We start from the raw sequence: 20,398 nt of genomic DNA, 5'->3' as shown, positions 1-20,398 counted from the left end.
ACATATAATATTATTAATTTTAACTTTAAAAAAACCGAAAGCTTGCTGCCCTCCCAAGGATAACTGTTTGAAATGTGTGTTGTTTCAGTAATTTTTAAAAACACATTAGAAAATGTCAAAAGTTTTTGAATAAATGTTACACTGTATACTAAAAATGTTTCAATATTAGACATTGTCACATTACTTTTAAAAATGGTATTCCATTCTTTCCTCCAAATAATAACTTGTTATCATTATTGGTAGTGTGTTATTGCCAAGCTTTGAATTTTATACCATCACCTTATCAAGATGGGAATATTACATCAACTTTTAAAAGTATTTGTTTCAGGCTTGTCATGTGGAAAGATATTTGGCAGGCTGCCTGAAAAATAATCCTTTATCTGTGATGGTGTTGCTAGTGACATTGATTGGGTGGTCAAGACCAAAAAATTATCAGGAGGATTGGAACCGATTTGGTAACAAGCGCAGAATCAGTGTCAGGAGTATTCAGGAAGACTTGTTTCAAATTACAGACCACACAAAGACTGTGCTGGGCAAGAGAAGAACATGAGTTAGGCAAGAATGAGAACAGTAGCCAATTACACACCACGTTACACACAGTTTCCCCTTTCTATTGTACCTATTAATGGCTATTGTTAGGGAAGGAAGAAATATAATCCAAAGGCGGGAGGACACTGGTCAAAAATTGCAGTTGAAGACTTCTGGAGACAAAGGACTAACAAGGTTACTTCCACAAAGTGACCTTCCCTGACAATTCCTATTATGCTCATTTTCAAACTAGAACTTGTGCACACTTGCCAGCAGAAGTCACATAGAACAGAGCCTCACTCATTTCCAACTGGGCTGTAACTCTGTTTTCAAACTGGTTGACAGAAATCTAGCAACCGCAGATCCCTAAAGCACAATGGTGGAATCCAGCTGTGGGCGACTGGCAGGGAGTCACAACATAAATGCTGCAAATGATGCTTTGTTTAGAGATGACAAATCCCAAAGCTGTCTTTCTCCATATAACTGTTAGGCTATCAAAGATAATTGTGTGTGTGTGTGTTTCTGCGAGGGGGTGTCCATGAGGGTGATATAAATAAAGCATTTCTAAAAATGCAAGTATGTTAATTGGCCACCACTTAAATCAAATGTCCCTTTACTGCACCTGTGTCACTGTTAAATGAGATAATTATTGCTGGGAGCATCCTTAGCATGGCATCATTTGCATGTCCCCTTTGGATAATCATTTCAATCCGATCTGCACTGTATACAAAACAAAAACCCCAAGATCTCTTCATTACCACAGTTACCCACTATCTCTAGAACATCTAATTTAACTCAGCGTGCAGTGTTAACTATGTATCTTGTTATGTGTCACCTTTTCTTTATCTGTTTTACTGCTCCAAAAAACATTTAAATTAAAGTGTTTTTAAAAAGACTAAAATATTTATGTCTACAATACTACAATACTACATCTACAATACTTCTGGAGCAATTACAAGAAAGATTTAGAAGATTTTCCAGCCTTCCAAGGGAGATCTTTGGGGTGCTCATGGGCTTCAGTCAGGAACTAGCCACTTTGAGTCTACTTGTGGAGTGAAAAACTGGGGGTATAAATAAACATAACAACAACAACAACAACAACAAACATTGCGCCTCCCACTTAAACCTAAAGAAACAGAGAGAAGAGAAAATGACATTCAGGTTGTTGTGAGTTTTCTGGGCTGTATGAGGCAGAAGTGAATGTTACAATTTGCTACCTTGATTAGTATTTAATAGCCTTGCACCTTCACGGTCTGGCTGCTTACTGCCTGGGGACTCTTTTGTTGGGAGTGAATGTTTACTGTTAGTAAATGTTGCCGTTTTAATGATAGCCAGTCACTGAATAGGATACAGAATATGTTTCTACAGTGCATACATTACAAGAAGTTTGAGACAAGCATTAAAAAATGGAAAGGCTTGTAGAGTTTTTAAAAGCATACCCTGAAATTTGATATTTAAAATAAAATCAGTGAATAGTGTACTGCAATATATTAAATGGCACATTTTCTCATCTTCCTTGTTCAACATAATACTTCACTCTTACTTTCAAAGTTTCCATTTGCCTATTGTATAACTTAGACTTTGTTGTCTTCTCCAGAATTATCACCATAATTTGTGTCAGAGGTAGTATCACCAGTGTTAAAAATGTGTGAGCTTTCCTCTGCTTTTGCCTAATTAGGAGATATCTAAATTGTTGTGAAGAGCTGCTCCATTGTTGATATAAATTCAAAGGGTAGTCTTGATGGTGGACCACTTTTTGCCAAGGTGATATCCTCTCCCTGTTAGAACCTTCTTGGAGATGTAAGCCCCTGAGTTTAGAGTTGTTTTTAAAAAGTACATTTTTCCACTGTTCTGAAAGTTACTTATCAAAACTCAGCAACAGCTGTACCCTTAAAAACATTGTTCAAAAATTGATTAAGAAAAAACATCTGGCCCAAACTGGCATCATTAAAGTGCAATCTTCTTCCCTCTCATTATTTTCATTTGAGGTTTATAACTCAAAATCTTTCTGCAGTGTTTTTTTTAAAATACATTTTTGTGTTAGAATTGTTACTGAAATCTGAAACACTGAAATTGGGGCATACAGGCTTTTTACCACTTTTCTCATGAACACACTCTGGCATTCTCCCATAATATGATGAAGCTGCTTATGAGTTATGCTTTCATACACTCATAGTATTTACATACTCTTGTCATACTTTGCTCCATGTTATAGGGATTCAGTATTTAACTGCTTCATGTCAACTATCTTCATTCTTATATGTGAAAAACTTATAAATCCAAGTCCTATAGTTTTTTAATCATAGGTCTACTACATTTATGGAGGATAATAAGCATAAATGAAACATATATATGAAAAACTTGGCATCATTAAAAGAGTAGCAAACATAATAGACAGTAGACACAGCCAGAATTTGGATATCTTGTTTAAAAATGCCTGGAAGATTGTAACAATAGAATTGGTTACAGGATTACAGAATTTTGAATGGTCAATATTAATTGATTCATGTTGGTCAACATTCGTGTTACACTATTGATCTGGACACATTAAAACATTGTGCAATATTGTAGCTTATCATTACAAAACATTTGAAATACAAATATAGACATAACAAAGAACAATCAGAGAATTACAAAAATCCCTTAAGGTGGGAGAGGAAATACTGGAAAACTAAGAATTGTTCTCTAAGATGTACAGTTTTTATTCACAGTATTTCACAAAGAGATGATTTACAAAATTTGTGACATTTTATTATTTATTTATTTTATTTTATTTCATATATTTATATCCTGCCCTTCTCCCCACAAGGGGGACTCAGCGCGGCCTCACGTGAGCATCAGACATAACTATATTAGTGTTGTTTTCTCATCCTTTACCATTGATGGAAATGAAAAAGACACAATATAAACTTCAAGAACAGTTTATTCCATATTGACTGCAACGTGAATGGATTTAGCAAAAGAAATATGTGATATCAGAAAGTATCACAAAACATATTTAACATGATTCATCTTCATTTCATATCCGTGTTCTTCTTCCAGTAGCTGGAGCAATAAACCTGGGCTTATATCAAGGATACAGAAAATAACTTTACACTCAGAGTTATCTGACAATTGTGCAGTGGGGAATTGAAAGCCTGCATTGATTGCAATTGAATGTGAAATCACATGTAAAACAAATAATTACAGTGTGTAATATAATATATATCTTCATGTGCAGAGAGCAGAGGAATACACAATATGTTTTGGTACATGTCACACACACACACAATAACACTACATGCACAAGTCTGCATCTACACCCATTATCTAAATATGGACTTCTGCAGTGGAAAAAAAAAGTCCAGCTGCTTCAGCAGGGTAACACATGCATTAATCACGAAGAAAATCACAGTTTGAGTTACATTTGGAGATGAATCCTGTCATTAGCCCCAACTAAAGCAATTAGCAAACCCATTGAATTGAAGGAATTACAACAGACCCTTCATATCCACTGAGATTTAGAGCCAGGACTCCGATGGACACCAGTTATCAGAAGTTGAATGTAACAGTAGAATTAATGTTAATTTTAAGTTCTACTATTCATTCTGAAATCCTGGGTATGAAGCAGTGTTATGCGGGGGAATGGATGAGCTCTAACATCCATGAAATAAACAGAGTTGAGGTCCTGTTATGTAAAATCTAGAGACCAGATTGGAACAGTGGCAAGTGTGTGAATGACAGGGAGCAACTGAGGAAAGCCAGTCAGAGGTATAAGAAGAAGCAGCAAGTTAGAGAGGCAAAAAGACTTGAGCAGAATGACGATTTCTTAAAGCAGGGGCAACAAGCTTAAGGGTACAAGTGGCTGGGGATGGGGATGGCTATCTGTTCATGCCTGTGCATGGTGAAAGAAAGAGTCTAGCGATGAACAAGATGGAAAGAGAATATGGCCAGATGCTGTTGGTGACATACATACCCCCAATGCAGAGGTATGCCATGCATGTTACCCTTCTCACCCCAGCCTCAAATGCAGAACATGAGTGCCTTCATCTTTAAACAGCTTTGGTACCTAAGAAACCTGGCGGCTGAGCAGGCAGGTTACTGCACCCCACCCCATGTATTGTAGGATTGCAGCTAGTGTCTGTTTTGTCTGATAGCACTGTGAAATGGAGTGAGAGGCAAGGATCGTGTAGGCCAGTGGTTCTCAATCTTCCTATTGCTGCAGATCCTCATGTTGTGGTGACCCCCAATCATAAAATTATTTTGTTGCTACTTCATAACTGTAATTTTGCTACTGTTATGAATTGCAATGTAAATATCTGATATGCCAGATGTATTTTCATTCACTGGACCAAATTTGGTACAAAAACCTGGTAAGTTCAACTTTTAATACTGGTGGGGTTGGAGGGGATTGATTTTGTCATTTGGGAGTTGTAGTTGCTGGGATTTATAGTTCACCTACAGTGAAATAACATTCTGAACCCCACCAATGAGAAAATTGAGCCAAACTTCCTACGCAGAACCCCCATGACCAACAGGAAATACTATGTTTTCTGATTATCTGGCGACCCCTCTGACACTCCCTTGCGATCACCCCAGGGGTCCCAATTTCCAGGTTGAGAAACACTGGTGTAGGCAATGAGTGTTGTGATTGTGAAAACAAATTATTTGGGGGTGATCTTCCTACCTGGGAGAATTTGCTTTCCCCTCCCTGCAAGCCTGGGAGTGGAGGGCTATTTTCTTCCTCAATGAAGTGAGGCAACCATAATAAAAGAAGTTGAGGGCAGATTAGCACTCCCTGTTTTTCCATTCCAGCTTGAACATTGCCCACCCATCCCACTCTATAACAGTCTACCTGTTGTGGCTCAGCAGGAGCCTCAGGAAGAGCTGGAAGAGGATGATGGGTTTCAGATTCCTGAACATGTTCCTATTGTTGATACAAACAATGTTGATGCTGATGCTGAAGATGAGGAGTTCCCCTTTCCCATGGAAAGGGATGTTGTTTTAGAAGGTATTTCTGATCTTAGTGAAACTTCACAGGTGCAGGTGGAGGAGGCGAGTCAGCCTGGCTGTTCTCTGCCTGCCGATTCTGTTGATTCCCAGCTCCAGGATAATGAGTTATTTGACCTTGAAGGCACTCCACAGTTAGATAGGGAGAATCGCTTGCAACTCAGGGTTCGCTGTAGTACAAGGCTTGCAAACAAGAGAGAGGTTAGAGGTCAGAGGAATGCTTTCATGCTGGGAAAGTATATTTAGTGAGTTGATTGAAGGCAACCTTTTGTCAGTGCAACTTCAGCGAACACCCTGATAACTTCTTGGGATTGCCTGGGTTTTTGGGTAATGCTTTTGGCTTCTTGGGACTTTGTTGTGGATCTTGGCTTCTTGGGACTCTGTCATGCTGCCATGGAATCCTGTTTGATCAAGGCTTATGGATTAGGCTTCATGTTATTTGCCTTTGGAAACTCTGCCTTTGCATTTAAGACCCTGTTTGACTATCGAACTCTTGCAACTTTGCTTTTGTGTTTAAGACTTTGCTTTTTCTTTAACAAACTACAAAACCTACAGCCTTGGTGTGTGTGGTGTTCTAAGCAAGGTGAATCTACCCTGAGGTGCAACAGTACCCATATTGGCCTTCATTTTTGCTAAGTCACCAAGCTCCGGGGATTGGGTTTCAGCTATATAGACAGTTATATCTTCAACATATGTTGCCTGTCAGTTACAAGTAGATCAACATATTATAGCTCCCAACAACTTGTTTGCCTCTTAATTTGAGTGTTGTAGACATGAAGACATTTGCAGGAGAGCTCTAGAAGAGTATTACATCCTTCTCCTATCTTTCAGTTTTCTCCATCCTATCCAAGCTATTTTTTTCCATTCTCTTCAGACTCCCAGTCTGTCTTTGAGGCAGGAAATAAGGCCAGCTGGCAAGGGAAGGGGATCACAAAACACAATAATTGGCAGGTGGAAAACATTTAAATACCCTCCACACCCTGCATATTACTATTAAATGACAAATACATAGTTAGAAAACATGTCTTTGCCAAGATTATGTGTAGTTCTGCCCTTCACATTGCTTCTGAGAGCCTAAACAGTCATATTTTGGCAGGCTGGCTTTTAAAAAATGTTATTTTTTTTCCTTTCATAGCAAAAGAAAGAATGTGAGCAAATGTGTGGGAGGGAAAGGTTTGGTCCTGTCAGCTTTGACAATTTCTTTTCATACAATCCAGTATTGCCATTTGAAATGAATATCAAGCTTGTCTTGCTATCTGTGTGTGTATTGTGAAGTGCTGATTTGCATTTTGGAATGATATACTCCGGTACCATTTAGATTTCTTTGCTTTCCGTCATTAGTTAGAATAATGCTACATAAGTTGCAGCACCCATCCACTGGGTTGGAAACTTCTGCTTGGAGGATTATTTAAGTTCTAGTTTTGACTAGATATTGAGTTAATTATTGCTATTTCCAGGAGAAATGGCATCTTTCAGGAATAAATCATCACAAGCAAGAATGTAACATGGATTTCACTGTAGGGTATGCCAACATGTATGACTGATAGTACAAACGTAATTTAAACTGTCTATACAAGATGGCATTTGACTTAGGCACAAAACATTCAGTCTTTGCTAATTGCAACTAGCAGGTTATTCGAATGCTGGCTTTTTTAATTAGAGCTTTCTACTACACTGGGCACTTCTCTTGGATTAAAAATGGATGACTTGGTCATTATAAAGATAGGCACTGCTCTCTAGTGGAGCAAAGGAGTCATGGCGCCAGCCCAGCATTTTGCTAATTAGAAACATATAGCACTGAGACCAAATGTTGCCACTGCCGATAGTATTGGCTGTCTTCAATTGAATTATACTTTGTTGCTGTAAGGTCTTCCTAGCATTCTGTTCAGTTTGAAACCAGGATACATGACAAGAAAGGAGATAGGAGAAAAGGGGTTTTTTTGGGGGGGGGGGGGGGTTGAAAAATAATTTCATACAGCATCTGCCTAAACTCAATTAACTAGAACAGAATGTGCATCTCTATTATAGGAGCCTGCAAATCATTTAGTCCAGAATATGCTAAAATGTTTCCTCTAAAATGTTTTCCTTCAGACAGGAAAAGAGTTTTCTTGTTAGAAATCATTTGACAAGTGTTGCATTCAAAAATTATTATTAATTCATCTTAAAATGGAAGTGGTCTGTGGAATACTTGGTAGCTATTATTCATCTTTTTAAAGCATTTTTCAAAATCTGTATTTGCATTAAGGTAAGCAGGTTTGTTTAAATGATGTTTCATCTTGTTTCCAGACCTCAGGAAGGGAATGGATTAGGATGCATCTATTGTGAACCTGTGGAGAAAGTAGAAATTTCATGCAATGATGCAGCAAATTGCAGAGCAAGAGAAAATAGGGAATGCACTTGTTCCAAATGGAAAGTTCAGCTCTTTAGAAGAATGTAAATGGGGAGCTCTAATGGCATTGCATCTACAAGAAATGAAAGAGGAAGCTGTTCACAGGAGACATAATGTGAGAAGTCATTCTCTAAACTGTACCATTTTTAAGCCAAATGTTCAAAGTTTAATTCAAAAATGCCATTGCAAAAGCAATAATTGCCTAAAGATCTCCGTGAATTACCATTATTTCAAATTCTGAGGTTACTTTATGTATTGCTAAATGTCTAAAAGAGTGAATATAGTTGAGGTGGGCATGAAGGTGCCAAAACATTATCTAGCAGAATTGCTGGCACAGAGAAAGAGTTTTCCCATAGCCAAATATTCATAAATGATCACTTCCTATAATGCTAGATCAGCAGAAATCACAATATAGCAGAAGGAAAAAGTATCTGAGGTTGCAATCCAGATGAACAGTATGCCTAAGTAAATATGCATGGATACAACTAAGTTCAAGAATGGTGTTTTAGACAAACACAGCTAATGGCGACCTCACATGCACTTAGCACAACAGCTGCACAAAGAGAGTACTAATTCAGATTGCATTTCAATCTAAATTTACCACATTTGCATGTCCTGTACGTGTACGTAAACATGGAAACAGAGCCATCAAACCCTCGATATTGATGGAGTTCATGAGTTCATTTGGAAGAATGCACACTGCAATGTGTTCATCCAAAAAGTGCATACAATCACACCTCTGAAAAATACACACAAAAACACTTCTTCAAGAGGAAATCTAAGCCTTGTAAAAACTGAAATGTGAGGTGGGAAAGGATCCCCATGTTTTACATGTGCTACAGTATTCTACTCATTTATTTTGTAAGCAGCTAGTTTACTCCTACAGCATTTCAATGCTTGAGAGCAAGTAATCCGTGCATAGCTATGATTCACATTGTCACCCGGGAAGGAATGTTTTCTTTCATGTTTTCTTTCGTTTTAAAAACATTGTTTGGGTGTTTTCTGATGGACATTTTCCAACCCATTAAATAATGAGAACATAAAGCCTGGGGTAGAATATAGATGTAACTGCACAGTAGTCTCTCTCTCCTTATCCCCTTCAAGTGGAAACACAGAAATTTATGAACTTTCTAAAACAAACCTTAGGGTCCTTCTAATCCATGGATGGTGCAGACTGGCAGTACTCCAAAGCAGTTACACTACCTGCCTCTATCCCGCTGCAGGTACCTCACTAAGTATTTCTAGGTTCTCTGGTTATATGGTATGCTGGAACAGGAAATCAGGTAAATAAATGGCATTCAGATAAGATTAGGAACACATCCCACAGACCTCACCTCAATATTGTGTCTAGTTCTGGGCACAACTCAAGAAAGATATAAACAAACAGTCTATGTCCTGAGAAGGGCAAACATGGAAAAATCCAGAGAGGGGCAACCAAAATGGTAAAAAGGTCTGGAAGCAACTTAGGGAGCTGGTTATGTTTACCATGGAGAAAAAAGGTTAAGAGGTGACATTTAGTCAAAAGGATGTCATATTGATGATGAAATCAGTTTGTTTTCTGCTGCTTAGAGACTAGGACACTGTGCAACGGATTCAAACTGCAGAAAAAGAGGTTCCATGTAAGGATTAGGAAAAAAATCCTTCCTGATAGTAAGAGCTGTTTCACAATGAAATATGCTGACTTGGAGTATGGCGGAGTCTCCTTCTCTAGAGGTTTTTAAGCAAATGGCCCTCTGTTGGGAGTGCTTTGATTGTGTATTTTGGCATGGCAGGGGATTGCACTGGATAGCTTGTGGTCTCTTCAAACTATGATTCAAAATATGAGGGGTCTTACTGTAATTAATGGATTTAATTTCCTATCCTTAAAATTACATTGAATTTTATATTTTAAAATTTTATTTGTATGTTCTTGTTTTAAATATGTATAAATCCTAATTAACATAATTTGTGACAGAAAATATTGGTTTTGATCTCTAGTGTTATGTTAGTGATGTCAAATCCCAAGTTCTGAAGATTTCTTTCTCACAGTTTTAAGTGTTAAAGCATCATTAAATTTGCTACTACGGATCAAAGCACACAAGGAAACTGAAATGGGTCAAAGTGATGTTACTGTATGCATTATGTGTGCAGAATATACCATATGTCACTGCAGAGTTTTGAACGCTTTCCAGATCTGGTATCATTCCCGAGTTGTTTCTGACACTGGTTCTCACCTTGTCTCAGAAGTAGATGAACTTTACAGGTATTCAGTGCTTTGCAATATTCTTGTAAAAAATTAACTCAAAATCCAAATACATTACAAGTAAATAATACTATGGTTATATGAGGCTGTTTCACTTCAAACACTGCATTGTCTTTTGTTTATTACAAAAGAAATGTGCAGTTTCCATTTTTCTACTTGTCTACTTCTCAGGTCATAATATGTTATGTATGTGGTTAGGTATATCTCAAACATGATTAGATGTAACATGCGTAGTTTAGTAGCATTCACTACAGTAGTTCAGAGCTTGCTTTCCTAAGGTGTTGTCATCATTTTCCTATAAGAAAGTTAAGGCTGCAATCTTGTCTGAGCTTACCTGAAAATAATCTGGAAACCATGCCCTATGAAGGTGGCTTAAAGAGCTTGGGATGTTTAGCCTGCAGAAAGGAAGGGCATTGTAGCCATGTATAAGTGAAAGAATGACATAAGAAAGAAGGAGCAGACATGATTTCTGCTGCCCTAGAAACTAGGACTCGGAGCCATGGATTCAAATTACAGGAAAGGAGATTGCACCTGAAGAATTTCCTGACTGTATGGGCTGTTCAGCAATGGAACTCTCTGCCTTGGAGTGTTGTGGAAGCTTCTTCCTTGGAGACTTTTAAACATAGCCTGGATGCCCGTCTCTAGAGGGTGCTTTGATTGTACTTTTCCTGCATGGCAGGGGGTTGGACTAGATGGACCGTGTGGTCTCTTTCAACTCTATGATTCTAAAAGTGGGGGTCATATTTCTGCATGCTTAACAGTCTCTGTGAGCCAATGTTCCTTATGGTGATACACAAAGTGGCCTCAGTTATACCATCATATACATATTTTTGCACGTTGTGAAAAGGCATGCCCATTACCTCCTTGTACAGCACCTGTTGCACACAATGACCCCAGTGTGAACGAGACCAATGGGCCATCTAGTTCATTGGTTCAATTCCATCCCCCCTCATGTGCTTATTATCTCTAAGGACCCTATTTCATGGGCAGGGGTAAAGCAAGGGACAGTGGGGGAAATCGTGAGGCATCGTGGGGTAGCAGAGGGAACCTTCAGGCTCTGTTAGCTCCTGTTAGGGCCTGTAGTCTTCCTTACCACTATGTTCCGCCTCCCCACTTCCTCTTTGACTCCTCTTCTGTTATTCAATGAGGAGCCAATGAGGAGTCATCACAGAGCCCCACAGAGTCCTGATGGAACTAGCCCTGCGTCATGTGATGGGCTCTGGGGGACTCCATGCCGGCAGAGGAGAGAGGCAGGGAGAAGACACTCATTCTCTGTGTCAGATAAGGTCATAAAAGAGCACCTAGGAAAGAATAGATGATATTGGGGACAGAAGCAGGTCCTCATTTCTCTAGTGACAAGAACTGCAGGAATATACCTGGATGCACTCCTGCAGCCAGTTAACAACTGCAGAATGGAGCTGTATCTGAGACTTCCTTAGCTGCTGTTGCAAATTCAGGACCACAGAATTAAGTTTACAGGCAAAGACAAATACTCCATGAGCATGCTGCTTAGATCTTGGTCTAAATCTCATAAATAAACCAGATAATATAGTTTTATTTGGAGCATCCTATATTATTTCACTATGGGCCCAGAGTTTAAGAGCTCTAATATAGGATTTTCTGTACAAACAATCTGCCCCTTAGAACCTCAGGGTGTTGGGCTGACTCAAACGAGTTAGGTTTAGATTTGCAATACCTAAGCAAGACTGTTGTTTCTTTTGGCCAAACTTTCTATTTGGACAAAATAGAAAGTTTGGAGGAACTTTCTATTTTGGCCAAATCATAAGAAGGAATGACTCACTGGAAAAGACAATAATGATTGGTAATGTAGGAGGCACTAAGAAAGGAGGAATACTGCATTCAAAATGGATATACTCAATCAAAGAAGTTACAATCCCAAGTCTGCAAAATAAGGTTTCTTGGAGCTGTCTCATAGATAGGGTTGCCATGGCTCAAGGTCAACTTGAAGGCAGATAACAACAACAAACAATAAAAATATACAGAAGCTCCAAGCCAACATGGGCATTGGTCAAACTGCTTGTGAAATTGTGGGGCTTTCAGTCCAAAACCAAGGTCCACTTAACTATTATTAAATTTGTATTTTTCTACCTTGATACCACATACATTTATTTGGGACAAAGACCATTAAACTAATAATATTAATGAATAATAACTAGGCTTGGTTGATCAAGAAAAATAATGGTTCTAAACCCGTTTTGTATATAGGGGGCGCTGGCGGTTCGATTTTGAAATTATTTCTGAAATTTTATTGAAAAAAAGATCGGAAATACCAGGAAATACGAATCACTTCCTTTGTTTCGTTAATGGAAAGTGCCCCTCCCACCCTCCAGAACCATTAAAATCTCGCAGTTTCCCTTCCTTCCCTTGCCACGAGCTTCCATTCTGAAGGGAGAGGTGGGTGTGGCCAAGCACAGCCCTCCTTGGAGGCCTCGCCCTCAGCGACCTCCAAGGAGGGCTGTGCTTGGCCATGTCCACCTCTTCCTTCTGCGTGACAGCTTGCCAGGGAAGGGAAGCTGAGAGATTTTAAAACTAACACTTTTAAAATCTCTCCGCTTCCCTTCCCTTCCCTTCCAAGCCTCCATGCTGAAGGGAGAGGTGGGCGTCGCCAAGCACAGCTCTCCTTGGAGGTCGCTGGGGGCATGGCCTTCAGGAACAGCTGTTCTTACCCACACCCACCTCCTTCCTCTTTGCATCAGCAGCTTTGCGAGGTGGGCTTTGCGAGGTGGGTGTGGCTATGCCCAGCTCTTCTGCATTGCCGCTTGTCGCCAGGGAGGTAGCCACGCCCACCTTGCAAAACCCACCTCGCAAAGCCACCGATTCAAAGAGGAAGGAGGTGGGCGTGGGTAAGAACAGCTGTTCCTGATGGCCACGCCCCCAGCATTTACGATTCACTGGCGGAATCATAAGGAAGATGGCGGACGCAGCTTCAATATGGCAAAAACACTTCCCCAGGTTGCCAAAATGCATCGATATCGCTTCAAAAGGTAATTTATTTATGATTTCATTACAATTTAAGAAACTTACGACTTGGATCAACCAAGCCTAATAATAATAATAACAGCATCAGACCATGATATATTCATGGCAGTCCGGATCCTGGAACTAGGTCCACAATACTTACTCAATGCCAAGCCAGAGCACTCTTTATAACCTCTGTGCTCTTGAACTTTGGGCATCAGACTTAATTTTTGGGATAAAGAAAATAAATAAATAATCCTGCTTGCTCAAATCTCTGCCATTTTTATACTTCATAGTGAGATACAGTTATGTATGTAATATCTTAAGAAAGCAATAGATTCACTTGTGAGTAAGAAACGGGTATTCTTTTGAAATAAAACAAAGGCTAGCTGGACGTACACAAGCACACACACAGTCACTCTTTCTCCTATCACCTCAAAGTAACAAGATCATGAATAACAGCAGAAGTAGGTTGTCACTGAGATCCTGCTTGCATGACCCATCAGTGACCTTCCTGGTAGTTTATTGTTAAACTCAGCCAGCCTGGAAAGTATAGATTATACAGCAGCAGCAGTCTCTGTATTAATTTATAGCCAAACACCTGGCATATTAATGGCCCTTACTCAGCAGTAATCTGTACAGTATTGCAAGGAGATGGTGCTTCTTTTCTAATTTATTTCCCATGTGTAAATATTTCATGTTGAACAGAAACTTAGAATTCTGGGTTTAAAAATATGTTTAAATATTTCATTTGGAAGGGGGAAATGTCTAAACATTTAATGAGAAGAATCCTCCAAAAATGGTTTGTCTTTATGACATCCCCCCATCCCATTTCCCTGGAGATAATTTTCGTGTTTTAAAGAATCATCATGCACACATTAATATGCATGTTTAAATATGTCCTCTGAGTATAAATACGATATCCATTCATTCTGGCAGAAAAATTACAGGGAGTCAGCATGGCTTAATACCCAATGAGCTTGATCTTAATTTGAGTTTCACCAAACTAGCCTATTTTGTGAGATTGATAGATCTCCTAAACTGAATGAATGACTGGAGATCATTCTTTAGAAAATGAAATAAGTTGTGACGCTGGAGGCATAGAGCAGCAATAGACAACCTTCTTCCTTTTGAGGCACAACATTTGCTTTTTCCATCCGTAAAACATTCACATTTCATCAGAAACCTTCATACAGATGATTCTATTGACTGCACACACTTTCACTTCATGTTAAGTGGTTGACTGCTTAACAAGTGTGATGTAAGATACAAATCAGTTATATTTGTTTGATTCATGAACTATTTCTAGATGTATTGACAAAACATCTAATGTGAGGTAAAGGTAAAGGTTGTCCCCTGACATTAAGTCCAGTCATGTCTGACTCTGGGGTGTGGTACTCATCTCCATTTCTAAGCCAAAGAGCCAGCATTGTCCATAGACACCTCCAAGGTCATGTGGCCAGCATGACTGCATGTAGCGCCGTTAACCCGCCGCTTTAACCCACTGCACCACCGGGGGCTCCCATCTAATGTGAAGAGGCTATTAAAATAAAACTTGTAATGCTGGGGGTTGGGAAAGAGGTTGGACATAATGGAAATGTCTACTTTTTCCATATAAAGGAAACCAGATGTGTTACTTTTAAGGTACAGTAGAACCTCAACTGAAGAGCATCCCAAATTAAGAGCATTTTGAATTAAGAGCTGTCACTCAACCTGATTTCGCTTTGACATATGAGCAGCATTTGAATTAAGAACCAGCACCAGAGGGACTGTTAGTGCAAGAGGGCATGCTAACGAGAGAGTACAAGGCTTCAGGGCAGTGGTTCTCAACCTGAGGTCCCTAGATGTTTTTGGCCTACAATTCCCAGAAATCCTAACACCTGGTAAACTGGCTGGGATTTCTGGGAGTTGTAGGTCAAAAACATCTGGGGACCCAAGGTTGAGAAGCACTGCTTTAGGGCTTCAAGGGAGCAGCCTCCGTTCCTTATGTGCTTGTCTGCTTTGGGAGATTGCTGTCCACTTTGATCTTGTCTGCTTTGAGAAACTTAGGGTTAGAGGATTTTTTCACAACTTTGTGCTACCATTTTGAAGTTGATCTTTTTATTAATTGTTCCATGTGAATGTGCAGGTTTTGCCTTGCTATTACGCTGGCCAACACACATTTTGTTGCTTCAAGTGTGCTTTGTTACCACAACTTTGTGCTTCTACCATTTTAAAGTTGATCTTTCTTTTTTATTGTTTCATGGGAATGTGCATTTATACATTATTTGTTATCTATAAAGTACATTTTCTTATTTAAAAACATGCAAAAAAAAAAGGGGGAGGGGAGTGCCAGAATGGATTAATAGCATTTCAGTGGAAAAATACATTTTGCAATATGAGCTATTTGAATTAAGAGCTTAGTCATGGAATGAATAAACCCTTAACTCAAGGTATTATTATATAAGCAAACTGTTAATATAGTTAATGCATATATTCAGCACTGGATAATATCTTAATTGATCTTCCTAATTTTACTTAGTTACTGTGGGTGCTACACATAGAAAATGGAGTAATCTGTATTTTCATTCCCCTAATAAAAGCTATTTTGTACGTCTCAAGACTAGCTTTATGATTTGCAGCTTGTGTTTCATCTTAGTGTAGTAAAAGTGTGCATAAAACCATGTGTGCCTCTGAAAAGTAATAATAAATGATAAACTTTATTTATATCCAAACCCCTCTCCCCAAAAGGGACTCAGGGTGGCTCACAGCATAAATACAATATACACAGTAACAGTTACAATAAATCACATAGGCAAATCACAATAATTAAAATATGACCAACAACATAAATGTCAACTCATGAACATCAAACACATCAATATAAACATTAAACACATAAGTGTATTTACACAAGAGACATTATACTCTTGATGATAAAAACAGCAATGTATTGTCGAAGGCTTTCATGGCTGGAATCACTGGGTTGTTGTAGGTTTTTCTGGGCTATATGGCCATGTTCTGGAGGGGAAACAAACAGGCACAGAAAATCACTCTCAACAAAAGATTCCCCCCAGGCACTTCCAAGCCATTGAATGCTAATCAAGGTGATCAGCTGAAACATTCACAGCTAGCCCCAGCAGACAAAAGTCATTTGTCTCACCCTGGTCATTCCACAGATATATAAAACCCATTTTTCCTATTTCCAACAGACCTCACTACCTCTGAGGATGCTTGCCATAGATGCAGGCGAAACGTCAGGAGAAAAATTGCCTCCAGAACATGGCCATATAGCCCGGAAAAACCTACAACAACCCAAAAACAGCAATATCCGATTTAGAATTTGCCTCAAGCAGACACCACCTCTTCATTTACACTAACCATTCTCAAAAGTACATGCATAAACATGCTTTAGACAGCGATTAAATTGCATGGGATAAAATAAGTACCAAAATGTGAACATATGCGCAGGAGGTAAAAAAAAAAGGTCTCATAACTTAAATATGAAACTGTGATGAGACAAAAATGCCAGTGGGACTTTGAGGAACACTGCTACTGTAGCACAAAAAATGGAAAAACATTTTTTACTCTTGCTGATGCATACCAATGCCACTACAAAGTAAAATAAATGATGTTTTGATAGAGAGAAAGTTTATGCTGAAAATGTCCTTTGGGACAATTTGAATAGAAAGTACACAGAAACATACACACGCAGACACACAAACCTGCAAAATCATGGGCCTCAGTAATACAAATGTTTATGGGTCGTACTCTTTGTCTGAAATATGAGATGAACAATATGGTATCTGAATTCTTCTATATCCTTCTTATTTTCCGCAATTGGAAAGAAAAAAGCAATAAACTGGATGTTTCAGTTATCGACGCTGGGTAATGTTTATAAGCAATCTTAGAAATATCGAGGGCCCATAATAATAATGTTGTTATTCCATTTTAACTTCCATGATAACATTAATATCATGGTATTTGTAGTTATGGAGAGAGAATTCTCAACCATAGAGTCCTAGCATCTCATCAAACTACAAATTGCAGGATTTCAGAGGTTGCCGTGGCAATTGAAGTATTTACTTCATTTCTACCCTGCCTTTCTTGACCCTGGAGGGGACTCAAGGAGGCTTACAAATCCAGCAATAAATTCAATGCCGCACAGGTAAACAATAAAACACATCCCATAATATAAAACTATCTAAACATATAACAATTAAAATACATATCAATAAATCAATTAGATTAAAGCCATATAAATTGCTGAGTCAATGTCTCATATCCATATCAATGTGTAGTGTGAATCAGAAACCAGTTTCTAGAGATCTTTTAAAAGATCTAGAAGCAGGACCAAACATATAAAACAATTTGTATATTGGATGTTGCCTTTTAGGTCCGCACTCCACAAATATGTGGGGCATTTTCCCCTCTGACAGTTTGCATACATTGTTTTTGTTTTTATCTTTATATACAGAGTTGAGGTATGAAAATCTTTCCAGTATAATATTATATATCTTTCATGTCGCTGGATATTCTTGTCCCTAGATTCTCTTTCCCTATATAGTATGTATTGCTGCACCAATGCGCAATTAGTAGTGAGAAATAAATTTTAAATAACTACTAGCAATCTGGATGCTGAATAATAGCATATAAAGTATATATGTCCTCTACATAGAAGAAATAGGATCAAATTAGAAAGATCTGTGTTCAGTGCAGAACCGTAGTATTTTGTGCATTGTAGAGTCCTTTGAAGTCTTTGGCCATGTATGGAATACAATGCCTTGAAAGAAGACTATATAATTAACCTGTCAGTGATATCTGTTATTAAAGAATTGACTACTCTGTGATTTTGTAATTGGTTGGTTTATTCTACAAGCATATGAATGTTAAAGCCAAGTAATATTCTCTTAGGTTTGAAGGAGAGAGCAATACTTTCACTGTCAATAATGGAACATTTTTGCCAGTTTTGGAATAACACATTTTCTTTATTAATTCTCTTCAACAGGCCATTCTGCTAATCTAACCTGTCGAGCATTCTTTGGATACAGCGGTGAAGTCAGCCCTTTAATGTATTGGATGAAAGGCGAAAAGTTTATTGAGGATTTGGATGAAAGTCGGGTTTGGGAAAGCGATATTAGGTAAAAAGAGAACACTGTATATATTTTGTCTAGACTCATCTCTTATTCCCTGTAATGAATCATGTTCCATGCAAAAGGAAGCAATGTATTAAAGCACCATAGACCAGCCTTTCCATTCACTGACAACGGCATTAAAAAATCGTTCTTTGACAGTTATCCAATTATTTCTTAAACTAGCAGTTCTTTCATATAAAAACAGATATCTAAATAGGATTTAGAAATCTAAATGAGTAACTTGCCAGATAACAGTCATTATTTTGTATTTACAAGATCCCTGTATCCCAGGCACAGGCAAACTTTCTAACTTGGCAAGGTGGAGCAGGGTGGGCAGGCCAAAAGGTAGGGGGTTCTCCCCCAGTCCCCTCCCTACCCTTTCCTCTCATTCCTTTTCTCTTTTGGAGCAGAATGTGAAGGAAAAACAGAAAACGTTTGGATCCCAAAAGGGTTGGTCTTAGTCAGGATGAGATGATGGATGGGAGAGAAGAAGTGTATCCATGAGACCTCATATTACCTACTCCTGATATAGAGCTGGAAGAGACCCCAAGGGCCATTCAGTCTAACCTCCTGTCATGCAGGAAGGCACAATCAAAGCACTCCCAATAGACAGCCTCTGTGGAAAAGTCTCCAGAGAAGGAGACTTCATCACATTCCCAGGCAGCCTAATGCCACTGTCCGGGAAGTTCTTCCTAATCTTTTCAGTCAAGTCTATTTCCCTGCTATTTGAACCCATTGCTCCTTTGTGCCCTGGTCTCTAGAACAGCAGAAAGTCAGCTTTCCCCCCTCCTCCTCTTCAATGGTACACCCTTTTAAATATTAAAGCACGGTTCCCATGTTTTCTTGCTACCTTCTCTTCTCCCAGCTAAACATCCCCTAGGAGGAAAGGAGGAAGGAAAAAGAGAAGGGATGGAGGGAGGAAGAGAAGTATGGAAGGAAGGAAGGGTAGAAGGGCTCTTCCTGTCATGGAGGCTGGCGATCCTGTCAACGCCCTGGTTGATGGCTATAATAGAGAGATGGCCAGGGTGATAAACATGATCACTCCTGAATGTCCCCTCTCGCTGCACAGAGTCATGCCATCTCCTTGGTTCTTTGAGCTGGAGATGAAGTGGGTGAGAAAGAGACTGGAGTGCATCTGGAGGAAATCTCAGGGTGTTTCCAACCAAGTGTGGGCTTGAGCCTCAATTAGAGCCTATACCGTGGCTATACGGAAAGCCAAGGAGACTTTCTTGACTGCCCACATAGCATCTGCATCCAATAGACCTTCTGAGTTGTTTCTGGTCATTGGGAAACTGTCATCGACGACTCAACAGCCTGGTGCTGCGATTTCGCACACCATTTTGCAGATAAAGTCTCTGTGATACGCCTTGAGCTAGACAGTACCAGAGGAGGTGACCGAGGCATCTGCCTGTCTGGTTTTGTGGGATTCTTTCCAGCTTGTTCATCCCAATGACGTGGAGGGGGTCCTTGGGGCTGTGAGGGCGACCACATCGGCTCTGGACCCTTGCCCTTCTTGGCTAATTAAATTGGCTAGAGGTGGGTTGATTGATTGGCTTGTATTCATCATCAATGCTTCACTGGAGCAGGGGGCATTCCCATCTGGTCTGAAACAGGCTGTGGTTAGACTAATCCTGAAAAAGGCCTCCCTTGATCCCACAGTTTTGAACAATTACAGACAAATCTGTAACCTCCCTTTTTTGAGCAAGGTGCTGGAGCGGGTGTTCGCCTCTCCGTTCCAGGGATTCCTAGAGGACATTGATTACCTGGATCAGTCATAGTCTGGGTTTAGGCCTGGTCATGGTACCGAGACAGCTTTGGTCACCTTGGTGGATGACCTCCGCAGGGAGCTAGACAGGGGGAGTGTGACCCTGTTGGTTCTCTTGGACATCTCAACGGCCTTCGATACCATAGACCATGGTATCCTTCTGGGATGGGTCTTGGGGGCACGGCTTTGTCGTGGCTCCAGTTCTTCCTGGAGGGTTGTTCCCAGATGGTAAGCTGAGGGAGATCTGTTCAGTTCCCTGGCCTTTGACCTGTAGGGTCCTGCAAGGTTCCATTCTGTCCCCCATGCTTTTTAACACCTACATGAAACCGCTGAGAGAGGTCATCCGGAGTTTTGGAGTTGGGTGCCATCTCTACGCAGATGATGCCCAACTC

General features: G+C 39.5%; 1 protein-coding gene across 4 annotated transcripts in view; it reads left to right on the top strand.

Annotated features, from left to right (window-relative positions):
• The window catches only part of IL1RAPL1 (interleukin 1 receptor accessory protein like 1), a 989,733-nt gene that overhangs the window by 912,084 nt on the left and 57,251 nt on the right, over nt 1-20,398 (top strand). For all 4 annotated transcript variants that reach the window (XM_067466766.1, XM_067466768.1, XM_060770127.2 and 1 more), the window contains one exon: nt 18,115-18,247. In XM_067466766.1, the coding sequence (XP_067322867.1) occupies nt 18,115-18,247 (133 nt within the window). The remainder of the gene's footprint in view (nt 1-18,114; nt 18,248-20,398) is intronic.

This window comes from Anolis sagrei, chromosome 3 (genome assembly GCF_037176765.1).
Source record: "Anolis sagrei isolate rAnoSag1 chromosome 3, rAnoSag1.mat, whole genome shotgun sequence".
NCBI lineage: Eukaryota > Metazoa > Chordata > Lepidosauria > Squamata > Dactyloidae > Anolis > Anolis sagrei.
The sequence above is the reverse complement of the archived record's forward strand: the minus strand, read 5'-3'. Positions and strand labels throughout refer to the sequence as shown.